The 16,131-nt window shown below is 41.7% G+C and overlaps 1 protein-coding gene across 2 annotated transcripts; it reads right to left on the bottom strand.

Moving 5' to 3' along the window:
- Window positions 1–1,167: 1,167 nt before the first annotated feature.
- On the bottom strand, window positions 1,168–13,026 carry jph3a (junctophilin 3a). 2 transcript variants are annotated; one of them, XM_088296863.1, is made up of 6 exons: window positions 11,715–13,026; window positions 6,368–7,148; window positions 5,636–5,760; window positions 3,062–4,275; window positions 2,786–2,876; window positions 1,168–2,701 (listed from the first exon to the last, which is right to left on the bottom strand). In XM_088296863.1, the coding sequence occupies exons 1-5, from the start codon at window positions 12,094–12,096 to the stop codon at window positions 2,796–2,798; spliced, it is 2,583 nt and encodes an 860-aa protein (XP_088152989.1). In that variant the 5' UTR covers window positions 12,097–13,026; the 3' UTR covers window positions 1,168–2,701; window positions 2,786–2,795. The 2 variants fall into 2 exon arrangements, with proteins under 2 accessions (XP_088152989.1, XP_088152988.1); XM_088296862.1 differs by having other exon boundaries at window positions 1,168–2,876.
- Between the last annotated feature and the right edge of the window lie 3,105 nt (window positions 13,027–16,131).

A 16,131-nucleotide genomic window follows, 5' to 3' on the forward strand; every position in this document is an offset into this window, starting at 1 on the left:
AGTGCATTGTTGCCATTTGCCATTTCTTGTTGCACCAGGATGTATTCTTGCAATGCTTGGCGTGATGTTTACTCACTAAAGCCTGTATGGCTCACTAAGCTCCCTACTTTTTCTGAACTTTGTCTTTCAGAATAAGAGCACAATGCATGATGTGAAGATCTGTGAAATGAGTGTGTTGAGCAATATTCTGGATCTTTCCATCCATTATGTATACCACTTCTCACAAGGGTTGCGGGAACTCTCCTCTTGTATGTCTGCACGTGTGTGATCGGTGTGCAACACCAAATATACAGCAGCATTGAAGTTCAACTTCATCTGAGGGATGATGAGTAAAAATTGACAAAAATATGTGAAATATGCGTGTGTGTATGTATAGTATTACAAATGACAGTTACAGTTACAGACTAGATACGACTGTGATATAAAGGAAAAACACAATACAATACCATACGTTACAATAACGGTAAAATGTATTTGGACTTTTAGTGTTTTACCTGATTAACAAGTTTTGAAACTGTTGTTCAAGGTTGACTGATTTGTTTTTTTCTCATCAAATACCTTTTGACTCAATGGTTTGCTTGTTGCATGGAGAATTAAAAAGGGGTAGTGTCTGTCCTACTTCCATTAAGTATCTTTCTGTATAATTTAATATGCCTTATGTCGTTCTACCTTAATTGCAGCAAATAGCCAAACGTAAATATTGCTGTCAATGTCATTTCCAGGCGGCACAGTGCGTGAGTGGTTAGTACTGTTGTCTCATGTACAGCACGACTGTTCTGTTAGATTCTGTGATAGTTCATCATTCATAGGCAAATGTACTGTCCTTTTCATATGAAGTAATATGTGAACAAACGGTTATGTAACACTGTGCTTAAAGTGTGAGATCCAGTGATGAGTTAGTAGGTCAGAATTCACAACTGTGTCCATGTGTTTTTATAAAAGCTTTACAATATGGACATCAATTGTGTTATCAGCCAAAACTAAACACTCTTTTTTGGCCATTGCTATTCTAAATGTGAAAACATTTGGAACGAAAACAAAGTGGACAATATCTCCCTTGAGGCTCAGGTGTATGTTTTTTGTTCCATTTTTATGATACCAAACAATTAAAAAAATGGAGAACACAAGCAATAATAAGCAATAATCACAAGCCATCCATACCGTACATAATATTTCAAACATTTTATTATTTTCTCCACATTAACAACCTCATAAACCAAAGCGTAAGAAAGAGCATGCTCGGGCATGCAATGATGTCACAACATGATGATGCCACTGGGTGCGAAGTATAAAACATATAATAGTAGAGAGTTTGTTTTCATATCATTCATAAACTCATGACATTTCAGTAACCACTGAGAGTTAAAAGCTCGCGTTTATTTTACACTGCTCTCCATGTCTCACGTAGCCTTGTGTTACTAAATAAAGAGACGAGAGGGAGAGACTTTACAAAGTGACACCGGATTGAGCAGGCTTAACAAACATGCGGAAAAATCTTATCCGGCCCAAAAAGTGTCAAGAAATGACATCGTAGAAACCCCACCTTCCCATTTTGAGTGGTCCAATGGGTGACTAAGAGACAGAGTCAAAACAGTGCATGCCATTCCTGGTTAGGTGGGGAGTGTGTGAGTTGCGTCGAAGGTTATTTGTTTCCTCATAGCCTGGCATCATTTTGTGTTTTATCGCAATTTACATTGAAATTAATTTGAGAGGGAAATGGAATTCTGTATGAGGCACTCTGCATTCTCTCTGGCTCACAAAATGTGTCAAATAGGAATAATAATGACACGTATACATATCATAGTATAATTAGCGTTCATAACATAACAGTCTGGAGGCTGTACAAAGGGACAAGGCTGAATTCTTCTCAGTATGTCAGCAGTTAAATGTGACATTTGGTGGGTTGCCGTGCGAATGTGCGTCCATGTACAAGGAGTGCTGACATAAAAATTTCGCTCTGCTGACAAAGTTCCTTGAGTATAAATTTGGTGTTGATGATCTACAAAAGTTCACAAATCATACATGATCCTTTTTTTCCCTCCCAGACCCAACGATTTGTTTGTGTGGAATGTGGCGACCTCAAACAAGTGCAACAAGTAGTGATCTCTAGGATGGAATTCCAAACAAATGAAGACAAGAAGGTGATGTTAAAGGGTTTGACAATGCATTTTAACACCCCGCACTGCCTCATGCAAAAGTCTCAAGTGGGTTTAGATTAAATTAGATAAATAAATATATAATGGCTGAGCCCTTTAAATGGATCTACTCTTGCAGCATAGTTCTGTACGTAGCGCATAGTGCGAACGGGGGGAATGACAGTGAGAAATGGGGCCGAAAAGGGAAAAGCTTGAAAGACAAAATATATGTTTTTATGTGCAGTGCAAAATGTTGTGTGAGCTTCATTTCCCTGGTTAGCATGTCAAATGATCACCAGTTTCATATTTTTTCTTCTGGAGGGGTGGAAAATGGACCAACTCTGCCTGTGAAAGTCCATTTAACAGTATGCAATGGACACCCATGCATATGTGTCCAGAAATGCCACAATCATGTAAAGCTGCGATCTTCACTTTATTGTGAATCTTATTCAATCATCTTTTAATGGGTGCAAGCTTAAAATAAACAATTAAACGGAATGGCGTTCATGCAGAAACTGAAATGGACCTCTTCGCTAAGGCTCTGTGTCCATCATTCAGGCTGTGGGCTACAGTGGAATAAGCAGAATGTCCATCTCAATAAGTAATCATGTAATATACTTCAGTAATCAATAAGTCTTAGTAGATCATACCTGTTTTAGCTTAAATAAAGAAATGAATGAAAAGAATGGCTACTCCAATATTGAGTAAGATGACCATAACGACCAGAATGGAGCTGGAGCCCTAGAAAAGTGGGAGGAGCAAAAGACAAAATTAGTCCAGTTCTCCACGAGGAATACTTGTATAAAGTCATTTTCTTTGCTTCTGTAGCCTTTAATATTATGCTTGGCAGTCATTAAGCATTCATATTTTTGCCTCTCCTGCGCTGTGAATAAATGGTCACAAAAGCAAGCTCGAAGTCAACTTACTGAGTTTGATTTGAGGGCGAGAAGCTCTCCTTCCTGCTCCAGAGTGATGGGCTGAGACTGAAACGGTGGCGAGAGGGTGAGCTCGCTTTGCAGTGGCCAGTCCTCGAGCTCTGCCCCCGCGCTCAAATTGTCCAGCATCTGGACAGAGTCCACGGATCCCTCTCTGACTGGTCTCAGGCCTCGGGATCGCAGCCTGTTGTTTTTTGGCGCTGGCGATTCCGGAGCCAGGCCGCGAGATATCTGCGATTCCGGACACTGAAGCCTCATGTCTACCGTGTATTCGTTCATCCTTTCCTCATCCTGCTCTGCGAGGCGGGAATGGGCGGGGCTCCACCTTAGGGCGCTTTCTGCAGTCCAACCCTCGGTGAGGCCATCTTGCCTTTGGTCAATTACAGCATGCTCATTAAGCTTGTGGTTGGAGGGATTGTGCTGCTTTTGGTAGTGGTTGGAGAAGACATGCTCTCGGAAGTTGAAACTGGAGGCAACGTGGTCATTGGGGTTGTGATTGGAGGAAGCATGCTCAGAAGTCTTGTGATTGGACATGTTATGTTCCAAGGTTTTGTGATTGGATAAAATGTGTACCTGCCTATAGTTGGAAGAGGCATGCTCACAGGCCTTGTGGTTGCTCGACGAATGATCCCATGTTTTATGATTGGATGACGTGTACTCCCTTGACTTGTGAGTGGAAGTGGCATGCTTGGAGGACTTTTGGTTGGACGTAGAATGCTCCCAAGCTCTGTGGGAAGAAGAGTGCTCCCGGACCTTGTAATTGGAGCTGGATTTCTGACGGAGCTTGTGGTTGGTCAAAGGGACTGGATCGTGGCCATTGATCTGTCCCTCCTGTTCTTCCAGCAAAGAGGGCGTTGTCGAGCGGCTGCTACATCCTCGATCCGGGTACATGTCATCCGCCCAGTTGTTAGCACCCCCTTTCAACAGGTCCAGACCCCGTGACTCGACCAGCACCTGGATCTCTGATCCGCCCTGGTCATCCACGGCACTCTGTCTCATGAAGCAAGCATTTCTGGTACGATGTACATGATTGGGTGGGCTGCGCGTTGGGCAGATGGGGACGCTCAGCGCTGGGCTGAGCTCGGGTGTTATTACCGGCGGTGTCGTGTCCGGAGTACACAGCTCCGGACTGTCTGTTCCGGTGGAGATAACCTCGTGGTCTTTGTCCTTGACGTTCTGGTGCTGGGGCTTCTGACATTCCAGCCCTAGAAAAACAGTTGGATAATAACACCAATGAAGCAATCTGGCAAAAACCCAAAGTGAACTCGTTAGATGGAAAGTGTGTGCGGGAATATGGGGCGGTGTTAATAGCATGCTGTGCAACAAAAGAAGAGCAGCAAACAAACTGAATTCTGTCCAGATCGTCAAAGTGAGCTTCACTCTTCAATCATATTTTATTCTATGGAATACTACTTAGAAAATGTCCATCTTTATTGCTTTCTCTCTCCAACAAACCTTTATGCAACCTAACATTCCACATTATTAGACACACCTGTACAATCTTAATGCATCTTATACAAGGGCTGTATCAAAAATTCTAACTTTAGAAAGATCATTCGGGTGGTCGACACAATATTTACCCTTTTGACTGTAACTTGCAGTTGTGCAGAACTATTTATGTATCTTATTTCGGTAAATTACGTAGCATTTTGACAGTATGAATAAATGAAGTATTGTATCCCTACAAAATAAAACTACAAGAACACACTAGTCATACAATATGTAAATGAGAATATGTTACTCAAGTTTACACAATTTTCCAAAAGCAGATAACACAAGCCTTTTGCCTTTTTTTTTCAACAGAAATTGTTTACATGGAAAATGCAGCAGAAGTAAATGTTAAAGATACTTCTGTAACGTGATTTTAAAAAGTGGACCAGAGTGCTTCTTAAAATGCAGCTGCATAGGAAAGGGATAGAGAAATGGAGCTTTGAATGAATTGATGCAGAATGGCTACTTGACCACTTGGTTTGCAGTTAGCAGAGGTGCTGTTGATTCTGTCTCAGCTGTTTCTGTTGACCACACACTTAAAGCATGACGTACAGCGTCGCTGCTTTATTTCAACAGAAGCATGCATTAATGAATATAATAATATCAATATGATTACAATTCCTGATTCCATGAATTCCCTAATCCACTCGCTTCTAAAGTACTGGTTGTGTTCACATCCGAACAGCCATCTGCCACGCACAATGAGCAGTTTTCCTTTTCATTTCGATCTTTTCTTTGCCCTGCACATTTTTGTCTCATTCTTGACTGATTTGTATGTTTTTAGATGAGAATATTTGGCATGCTAAATACAAGGCTTGAAGAAAATATAACTACACAATTTGTTTGTGTAAATATTACACATGAGACAAACAGAAAATAATAGGAACATACGGAACTATCGTGAACTATATCTAAAAATATTGACATTGTCTTGTGCGTTACATGATGCTATTTCATTAAAAAAAGAACAGATATTGTGGAACATTACTTCCTGATGTACTATGAATGTCAGACAAATTATGACAAATCTCATGGACATAGAACAATATTCATGGTTGTGCCTAGACGACTCACCATTGCCGTAGATGTGAAAGGAGGGCGAGAGCTCTTTGGCAGCGATCCGTGACAGTCGACATTCTTCCATGGCCTTCTGTGCAACTCCCTCAGCCGCCTCTGCTTTTCCGCGAGCGTGGCTCATTCTGGTCACAACAGTTAGAAACATGTCACTCATGCACTCGAGTGTCCTGAGAGATTATGGAATGGAGTTCTATCTTTTAGAAAGTGAGAATGGCATGAGATGCAGATGAAGTTGTATTTCAGACACTGGTCGATGTTCACCTACAGTCACCGTTTGCTCTTTTCACCATTGGCAATGATTACAATAATTACGTCAGATTACATTTATTTTTATCTACTTTGTTGTCAGTGAGCTCCTTCAGTATTTTGAGCAGAATAATAACTCCTTATACGATATGAAAGTGGTGAACATCTTGGACTCACAGCAATGGAAAAAATTAAGAAAGTGCCATGTTTCTTCGATTTCTTGTTCATTTTAATGTCTGGTGCCACTGAAAGTGTATCAAGTGAATAACTGACTCAAAAAAAAACATGCTATAGCTATTTATGCAGGAACATATGAAGTTGTTTTGGTTATTATCATGAAAACCTTTGCAGAATGTCTCGTTGATTCAACTTTTAAGCGCTTTTTTTGTTGTCGTTAATATATTGGACCTAGACATTTCAAATGAACAGCAAACCGAAGAAACAAGGGTGACCACTTCATTTTTTTTGACAATGATAATTTACCTTGACATGGCGATCTCAGCTTTCTGCTTGGCAATTTCTGCAGCCTTTTCTGCAGCTTCAACAGCTCGGTCCACCTTCTCTCGGATTTTGCTGGCCCTCAGCGGAATCAGGTTCTTGCGCTTGCCGCTCACCAACACGTTCTGCTTGTACTTTCCCTCCTCCTTGGTGCCATCAGGAAAGGTCGTGCAGCCGTACCCGTGTCTTTTGTTCCCTGCCCATTCACCTGTGTAGTGAAGGCCATCCGAGCGTCGACCCACCCCCCAGCCAGCCCTGTGGTCGCTCCGCCACTCACCTGCATACATTTCTGTCACAGTTGCATCCACAGGAGTGCCCTGTTCATTCTCACTAGCATTGGAGTGGATGTCGGATGCAGCCGAGCTGACCGTACTCATGCCAGCCTCGCTGCAAAAGGAACTTTGCTTGCTCAGCTGACTGGCAAGGGAGCTTTTGGATTCCGAGCGCCGTAGTTTCAAGCCGCTCAGGATGGACTGCCGGAAACGACCTTTCCTCTTTCTCTGGCGCTCGGCTTCACTTGGAGCAGTGAGGGCGAACCCTCCTCGGCCCACAGGGCTGCCAGCCAGCCCCGCCGCCACCCCATCTGTGGGCGTATTGGCCACGCCATCCTCAAGCACAGCCGGGGGGCCGTGACTGTGCTCAGAACGGAGGGAGTTTATGGACGTTCGCAGAGGGAAGAGGATGACGGCCGCCATGCCGTATGGCACGCTCTGCCGCACACCGTAGCCGTGACGCATCCCACCAAGCCACTGGCCCTGGTAGGTTCCTGGCCCAGACAGAGACATGAGTCAGACATCAGACAAGTATGGCTTTCTTTTGCTACATAACGTTATTATTGCATTGTTTACTCTAGGAGCAAGATCACACATTGGTCCACTCTTAGTGTCAACAATTTCATCGAAATTTCCTAAAATAAAAACTTCCTCCATCGATGTAGCTCAGTGGTAAAGCTGAAGCACATGCTTCTAGTAGCATACCTGGGTGTGGTGTTGGCAGACAATAACACTTACAAATTGGCTGAAAAATACATTTACATTTCAGGATTATGGGGTGACACTGGACTTGCTTCCTGAGCTGCGCCATAATGTAACTTTGCAAGGCACCAAATGCAACTTCGGTTCAACATTTGTGCAAGCCAGTCACTTCACTCTCTTCCTTCAACTGCAATCTGGCTCATCGGTTTGATCATTTCTCCTTCTGTAAACAAACCCGCAGTTTATATTCGGTATATGGTTCCCTTAAGAAGTTTGTAATCGTAATGCACACTTGCACACGATGTGAGATGACGTAGTATCAGCATACAGGATCTAAACAAAGTCAATTAAAAAGGAAGTAGGTTTTCTTTTTCCATTTCCATTCACATTTGTGGTTTTTCAACTTTTCGACATAGACAACCATCAAGATCGAACTAGGAAAAGTTGAACGGGAAGCTGTGTTTTCAGCACTCACGCTCCTCTGGTGTGCAAGTTATTAAAGTTTATTGTTTGGGCTGACTCACGCTTTTCCTGAGTCATCCCTCTCTTAGAGGAAAAGATGGCCATAATGCACAAAGCCCCTCTTTCATCTATTCTATATCCGTCGATACTTTCAGAATAGGTTGTTGTAACCCAATTACATTACTACTGCATATTATGACACATTGGTCTATTTAGACTATTTAGGCTACTCAATTGCTCTATCTTTAGCATAGTGCTATCTGTTCAACCCAACCTGTTGAGGCAGATCGTCACTCCACACGAAATCTAGGTTTTGTTAAAATTTTCTTTCATTAAAGGAGAGTTTATTTTTTTATGATGGAATTAGTAAAGTCTCAATAGATTACTTAAAAACACAAAAGGTCTCTCAACCTTTTCAAGTATATGTAGGCCAGTTTATTTAACTCTTTCATAGTTGTGTTGACCACTTATTGATTGAAGGGTAATTATATAAAAAAATAAAATAAATTATTATTAATATAAAATACTTAAATTGTGATACACTTTTCAGCCATATCTATAGAATGAAATATGTGCCACCAGGAACTGGCACCAATGACTTGTACCACCAAAGGTTAAAAAAAGGTTCTGTTAAGGTTACTAGCTGCTTGGAAATTAATATTTTTCTGGAGAGCCTGTCTCACATGCTCAAAAAGGAAGGTGCTGATTGGCCAAAGAGGAGATCTGTGTTCTGTGATCAATTGCTTTTCCTCAAGCACCCGGATGTCTGCCAACCAAACTGGATCTGCGTGGAAGATTTGAATTTGTGTTTGTAAAACAGAATGTGAATATATACAGAATTGAAATTGCAGTCAGTATCAAATGCAGTTTTAGAGAAAAAAAATAGAGTCTTACTTCGTTTCAAATTTATTGGGCTTCAATTACAAACTAAAAAAAATATAGTTCAAATCGTACAATTCCGATTTTCAATGTAACGAGTTAAATTAAACAAGAAAAATTAAATATGTGTAATTCAATTTCAGTTCTTCAACGGAATTATTCAAGTTTAATGATTTAAATTCCAATATAAAATATTCAATTTCTGGTGACACATATTCCAGCCCTTGCATATCACCCAGCCCCGCTGGCTCATAATGTCAAGACTTGGTTCATAATGAAGCTGCTGTGTCTGTAGAAAAGAGGCTCTAAAAGGGAACATGTTGCATTGATTGCATATAGTGAGAGATGGAAGAAAAGCAGAGTCCGTGCTCCATGGTCCTGTTTTCTCAGAGGACTATTGTTCCGTTAAATCTGTGTATAATTAGTATGTAAACAGTAATATGTAATTGGGACGCATGTGTTCCAATTACAGTGTGTCTTGCATTAATTCCCAATTAGGCCAGACAAAAAGGAAAATAATGCAGAAAAATATCCTTTAAGAATGCAAACATCATAGGAGGACATAAACAAAAATCAATTGTATAATGGTTACTGTAATTTACTGTCCTCAGAACAATTGTTGTTGTCAAATCAATTAAGACCCCAAAAAGAAAAATGCCATCAAGCAAAGAAACACAAGAACGAAAGAGAAACGAAATGATTGAGATCTATCAACCCAAGGGTTTTCGAAGTCATAGTCATAGCCATTATTACTAATAAAAATAGGTTTCTCACATTTGATCCAAAACATATTTGTTAAGACTTTTGGTGAAATATTATGTGAACTAATGAGCAGCATTTGATATTTAATAAAAAAAAATAAAATAAAACCATCATGTTAACAACCAAATGTGGTGGTGGAATTGTGATGGAGTAGGGCTGCTTTGCTCATTCAAGAGCTGGATGACTTCCTGTGATTAATGGAGCTATTAATTCTGTTGTTACCCTTAAAAATTATTGACTTGAGTTGTCTTTATGAGAATCTGAAGTATAAGAGTAAAAATGCAAATACAGAAAACATGTTTCCATGGCGGGCGGCACCCTAGTGAGGAGAAGCAGTACAGATAATGGACGGATGTTGTCATGGCAGTGCACATGGAACCCAACTATTGATTATTTTCATCTTAGTATAACAAATTTTGCTCCAGATTTCCTTAAGGTGTGAACATTGGCACTGCAAATGCTTTTATGATGGGATAGTTAATTACAGTCACTTAGTGACACCACCTGGTATTATTATTTTTTTCCTAATAGGGAAAAAATGAGGTATCTGTTTGAGGGGTGGCACAGCGTGCAGTTAGAGATTGGGTCACTGCATCAACTAAAGCCAATATTTGAGGAAACACTGTAATCATTATGTCACAGAACGAACTTGCTATCTGACACCTATTTTATGGTAGTTTGAACTAACGCACACATTTTGCAAATGGAGAACGGGCGTCATACCACTAGTTTGATAGACAGACAATGATTCTTGACAAAGTCAGTTGTAAAGACTAAAAACATTCTTCTAAACAAATGCTGTTGCAATTATTTTCATGAATGAATATTGTATAGCTCAGGTAAAACTGCTTTAATGGTTGCACCCACACTTGTGGTTGTAGTTTGCACCTTTTCATACTGAGGGCTGTTTCCAGGTCATTGTTTCGGTTTCTGTATTCAACGACACGAGAGGGGCAAAATTAGAATCAGCTCTCAGTATGATGCAGTCCATTGCAAGCATGCAACTCTGTTTGATTATTGACTCTCCAAACTTCGTGTTTTTCCCAGCAGTGCAAAAAAGACATATAGGATAGTGTAGAAAGATGCAACAAATTTATGTCAAGAAAGCTCCTCCCCAATGTATTTGTTAGCATCATCCACTGTCTGGGGTTATTGCCTAATTGTCTGCAACGTGACCAGGAGCTGTCTATGGTCCTGAAAGCACCCACGCTTGTTCTCTGTGGGCCTACGAGGCCTCCAATTCATGTCCATTTTAGCTCTCCTGTGTGTTGTGTGCCTAGATTTACTGGCTTGGAGAAAATGTGTCAGCTCGTGCATGCTGAATTCCTCTGTCGGCGGTCCTCCACGTGAGCGGAAGACCAGGGCAGGCATGTTATATGACGCAGTGTTTTTTTTTCTCGCCCCCTTGTATTCATCGTCGAGTTTATATTTCCAGCGTTAACCTCTTTGCAATGCGCAAAGCTTTGTTCTCTCCTCCACCATCATTTTCTGAACTCCAACATTCTGCTTTGCTCGGCCTGGGTCGCATCACATATTAAGAGGCCTAAATTAGAAGTAAGCACAGGGAGAAGTATGATGGCAGGGTGGGGGCCAAACAGCCAATCAGGCTGCATGAGAGCTGTACTATGGTCTCTAGTGACATGCTGACCTGATGTCTTGGCGTTACCATGGCGACTTTACGACACAGAGGGTGTGTTGCTGAGTAAATCAGGGGTGTGCTGACCGTCTTTTTTCATATATTAGCTGTTTTATAATTAATGATACCGACACAGCCCTCTTGATGTCTGTTGTGAATGTGACCCACATTGTATTTATGTGACTGCACTGGAAAAGTCGTGCGTTTTACACCAGGCTCAGCAACCTCTTCAATTTCCATCCACCCATTTTCTATACGGCACATGGCGGTCAACTTTGGGTGAGAGTCAGCAGTTGATGGTAGGGAACATCGAGACAAACAAAAGTTTGCATTCACACAATTTGTAGTTAGAAACTATCTAACATGCTTGTTTTTGTAATTGTAATTTGGGAAGATGCTGGGGAAGACTCAGGTAAGCATGTGAAGAACACATGGGTAGGTTGGAGGGGCGATTTGAATCCCAAACCTCAGAACTGTAAGTCGGATGTGCAAATCATTACTGCATGCTCTCAATTGTTCATCTTGCAGCCTGAAGAAATATTTTTAATCCCCAAATAGTATTTTATTGTAGGTAGAGAAACTAAATCAGAAAAGTGACAAGACTCTAAATCAGCTTTACCTCCATCAGAATAGGTTTCAGTTCCATATCCATCCTGGAGGCCGTTGCTCCACGTTCCCTCATAGCGGGCGCCACTGGCAGTGCTCTCCAGCTGTCCGTAGCGACCTTTAAACCCTTGTGTCCATTCCCCTCTATAATCCCAGCGACCCTTGCTCTCCACTCCAATGCCATGCCGCTTGCCTTGCGCCCAGGTGCCCTGATAGCTATTCCCACTGGGCCACGTGTACACACCCAGGACCTCAAAGCCGTGACTCCATGCCCCTGCGTACTCGCCCTGACCCTGTGGCCCCGTGCAGACCCCTCTGCCGTGGGCTTTTCCCTGCTCCCACCCCCCACAGTACGACCCCCCATCATCAAAGTCAAACCTGCCTCCAGTGGACATGCATGAAACAGGTTTAGGCAAATCCTTAGAATGTCAAGAAAAAGAAATGCAAAGGCCTGGTTTGGTCAGAAGTAGCACGGCGGGAAGGCGGCCTTGTTCGGATCAACTAGCAGGGGACGCACAGGCCCCTTACTTCCTTGCTTCCAAATGTGAAATCCAGTTTCCTGTTAGGAATGACAGGAAGGCCGCAAGCGCATCGTCTATGATGGAGAAGAAAGCTAAGCTTCGGTGATGGAGCTGGAGCGACGAAGTCAGTTGTTGTACTGTACGTGCTCTTTCCCATGGGCGAGTAGGCTAACGGTGCTCCTCATCCTCGTCAAATGCCTCCTCCACCCTTCGCGCAGTTGGGGAGCTCGCCGGCCGTCGTCTCAGTCGTGCGGCGAGGCACTCCAAGACAGGCGAGGGCTCGGCTTTTCCACCAGTCCCACAGGCCTACCGTGTAACGGCAGCAGCACCAATGGAGCTCGGCTCACTTAGCTTTTAGAGCATCCCGACATCCCTCCTGCACCGGTAGACATGGAGACATGAAGCTGAGATCCAGCCGCACTAGTACGTCATTCAGAAAAATTGGAGGCAAGCAGAAAGTTGAAGCGGTTTCTCGATAGCGTGGCCTGGAAAACAAACATTTAGGCTACAAACCGAGTCATTGAGTTGTTTCGGCACAGACTCAGAGGCCAAAGCGAAGTGGAGTGTGATTATCTCCTGTTTCCTTCCCCTCTCCACTCTGCACAGGAGGCTCTCTCCTCTCCTTAGGATGTCAAGAGATGCAGAAAAAAATATTCTGCTCTATTGTGCTGTCCATCCCAGCGTCCCCCTAAATCAGAATTAATGTTGTATCCTTCAATCCACCAGGTCGTCTGCCCTTCTCTTGATTTTTGGCCTCTTGCTATTTTTCTCCATCTACCTCTCGTCTCTCTTGTATCTACTCATTACAGGACTGTTCCACCCGAGCCAATACCCCTCCCCCCACACGCGCACATACACTCTCCTTCCCTCAGCTCTTAAAGCGATAGAGACAGAGGGATGGTGCCAATATCAGCATGTCTGGAGCTCTATGCTCTCTCCCTTTGGGGATACAGACCGCTTTTCCTGATTATCCAGCCTCATTTCATTCTCTCCCTCTGCTCCGCTCAGACTGAAATATGGTTGGTCAGCAAACTGATTCCCTCATAACCGGTGGTTGGTAAGGTCATTGATCTTGTGCCACTATCTCCTCTGCTAACTATTGCCAGGCTTTTTGGAACCAGTGGATGATAGCCGTCACTTCAGTGGGCTTTAATGAGTACCACATTGACCCAGACTGACCTTTCAGATCATCATAAATCCACAAATAATGTTCAAAACTGGCATGCAAGCAGAACATTACACCATCATCACATTCCAACTACCATTGCTCAACACTCAAATCTTACAGTTCTTTAGTTTGAATCAGTAAATTACAAACTGCATACAGATAATGGGGAACACGACAAGTCCGTCAAGTTTGGCAAAGTGGAACATAAGACCGGGAAATGAGAGGGATAATTAATACAAATAAAATGTATTTATAGGTGAAACAAGTGTGTTGAAAATTGATAAAGGAATGCAGGGGTGCCCATTACATCGACCGAGAGCTACCACTAAGTAGCAGTGCCAGTCGATCGCATGGCATGAACTCAATCACTGCCAGCCCACACAGGTTTATGCTATTGCGATAGCTGCCAGTCAATGGCAGTGAATGAGTTAAAAAAAAATCATAAATAAGTAGACTTGCCAATCATGTGAAATTTGCCACTTGATTGACATTCAGAGCAGCTGTTTGCATCTCTCACAGCGCTTGCACATACAACATTTTGTTCAGTGTATTCTAAACCGAATTTAAAAAAAAAAAGTACAAAAATGATGACAGGCCCAAGCAAGCTAAGTATTTCCATACAGCGCGACAGGATAATATTTCACACTGTGGCACTCGTTGCAGCGCGGGCGATCTGGGGGGGAAGTAGGCGATATGATGGAGCATGACAAGCAGGACAGAGGAGTCGTTCACATAGTCCAAGTATCATTTCAACATGACTGAAGTTCACTGGGAAGTGTAAGCCTGACTCGCAATCAGTCCGGACTCCATCCCCTGGCTGAGTCCATTCAACCTTAGCCATCAGAGAAATGTAAGGACAGAAAAATGGACACTAATGAAATACGGGTTCATGCAGTGGTGGGAGGCCTTCAAGGCCTTTTCTGCTGGCCCATATATATATATATATATAAATATATATATATATATATATATATATATAACACAGATTGTTTGTGTGTGTTTTCAATAATTATTTAACAAAAAAATATATAAACAGCACCCCATTAATCTAAAGCCTTCATTCAAATTAATATTCAGTTTGGGGAATATTTTCTGAGTTTGGTCATGTGACATTCACAAGCTGAGCCGTGATTGGTTGTTACCTGTGCCCTGAGCAGCTGTGATGTCATTTTCAGTTAACAGCTAGTGGCAAAATGGCCACCCCCTGAGATGGACAAAAATGGATGGATTTTGCCGCTTAATTCATATTACACGAACGCATTATTAATCAGAATACTGTGTTGAGACTAATGGGACATCATAGAACATCTTATTGTCAGGAAAATTTTTGACTTGGCATCCCCTTTAAGTAGAAACGTATGGTTTCACTCTGCTGAGCACGGTACACAAGTTAAATCGTCTGTACATTTCCATTCACAATATTCCACGACTATTTTCAGTGATGATTGCTATACTGAAGTTTGGAGCAATTTGAGGACGTCTGAATAAGGCTGCTAAAAGTGAAATATCTTCTAATCTATTGGACATTGTTCGTATTTAATAGACAATGACTTTTATGATGTTAGAAGTCATCCAAGTCCTTGCTGGCAGTGTGTGCTCCTTACTTGTATCTTTTCCTCCTAATGGCACATTTATTTAAAATTTTCTTTGGTGTTGACTACTTCTCAAACATCAAACATGAAGAAGTGGAATTTAATTGGTTCCTGGAACAAGTAATTTGAGGTTCTTATCAAATGTAATTTGGAACCCTCTCATCACTCATTCAGTGTATGACACAACCTACAAGATTCGGGTTGGAAATTGAAGAGCACTCAACATGGCATCATTACCCATGAATTAAACAAAGTTGTTTGCTAAAGGTGAACATAGAATGTTTAGTAATTATACCATCACTGTTTCATTTCCACTCAAATTCACACTGTTACTGAGTGGGAACGGAACCGACACTGCCTACATACAAATCAAGCGAGTGCACCGCTACAACAGCAATGACTCAACAAAAAAAAATGACACATAACAGTAAATGACAAAAAACAACAGCATTGAACTAATCAAAAATTAGTAAACACAGCGAAGGAAAACCCACATAAGCAAATTCATTTGATTTATTTGTTTTACTGTTATTTGTTTTTTATTGACATTGTGGTCAGTTATTTATTGATTTTTTAATTAATTTGCTGTTGTGTTATTCAATTAACTGTAGCGCAGTTATTTATTTTACTGTGTTTAGTTATTTGTTGTTGTTTTATTAATTTGATGTCATGTTTTTCATTTGTGTTTTATCTATTTGTTGTTTTTTCATTTGCCCTTGTTATTTTCTGTTCCATTTTCCACTTCAGGGCCACTGTATTAGTCAGCTTCCCTTTGACCCTGAACATCACTAAGTGGTAGAAAAGGATGGCACTTGTACTATTATGCCTCGTGAGCGTACCTCGTATTTATAGTCACCACCAGGTGATACTGTGACCAATTCCAATTCCAAGTGGTGCGTGGATTTTCATCATTCCCGGAAAGTTTAACAGGAGACCTTGTTGAGGTCATGTGGTGCTCAGCTCACATTTTCATATAAGAAACGCAAAAGCTTTGCAATTCAACAGCAGCCATTCTCTGCGGTCTAAACTCGATCAGAAACACTGGCTGACATTCAAACCCTACGTTGTAATATTTGGTTTGTGAAATCATGTTCATCTATTACCAACACGCGATTCAATTTAGTTTATTTTGGGCAAGTGACATATCCT

This window comes from Idiotropiscis lumnitzeri, chromosome 5 (assembly GCF_059441095.1).
Source record: "Idiotropiscis lumnitzeri isolate Australia: NSW breed Sydney's pygmy pipehorse chromosome 5, RoL_Ilum_1.0, whole genome shotgun sequence".
Lineage (NCBI taxonomy): Eukaryota > Metazoa > Chordata > Actinopteri > Syngnathiformes > Syngnathidae > Idiotropiscis > Idiotropiscis lumnitzeri.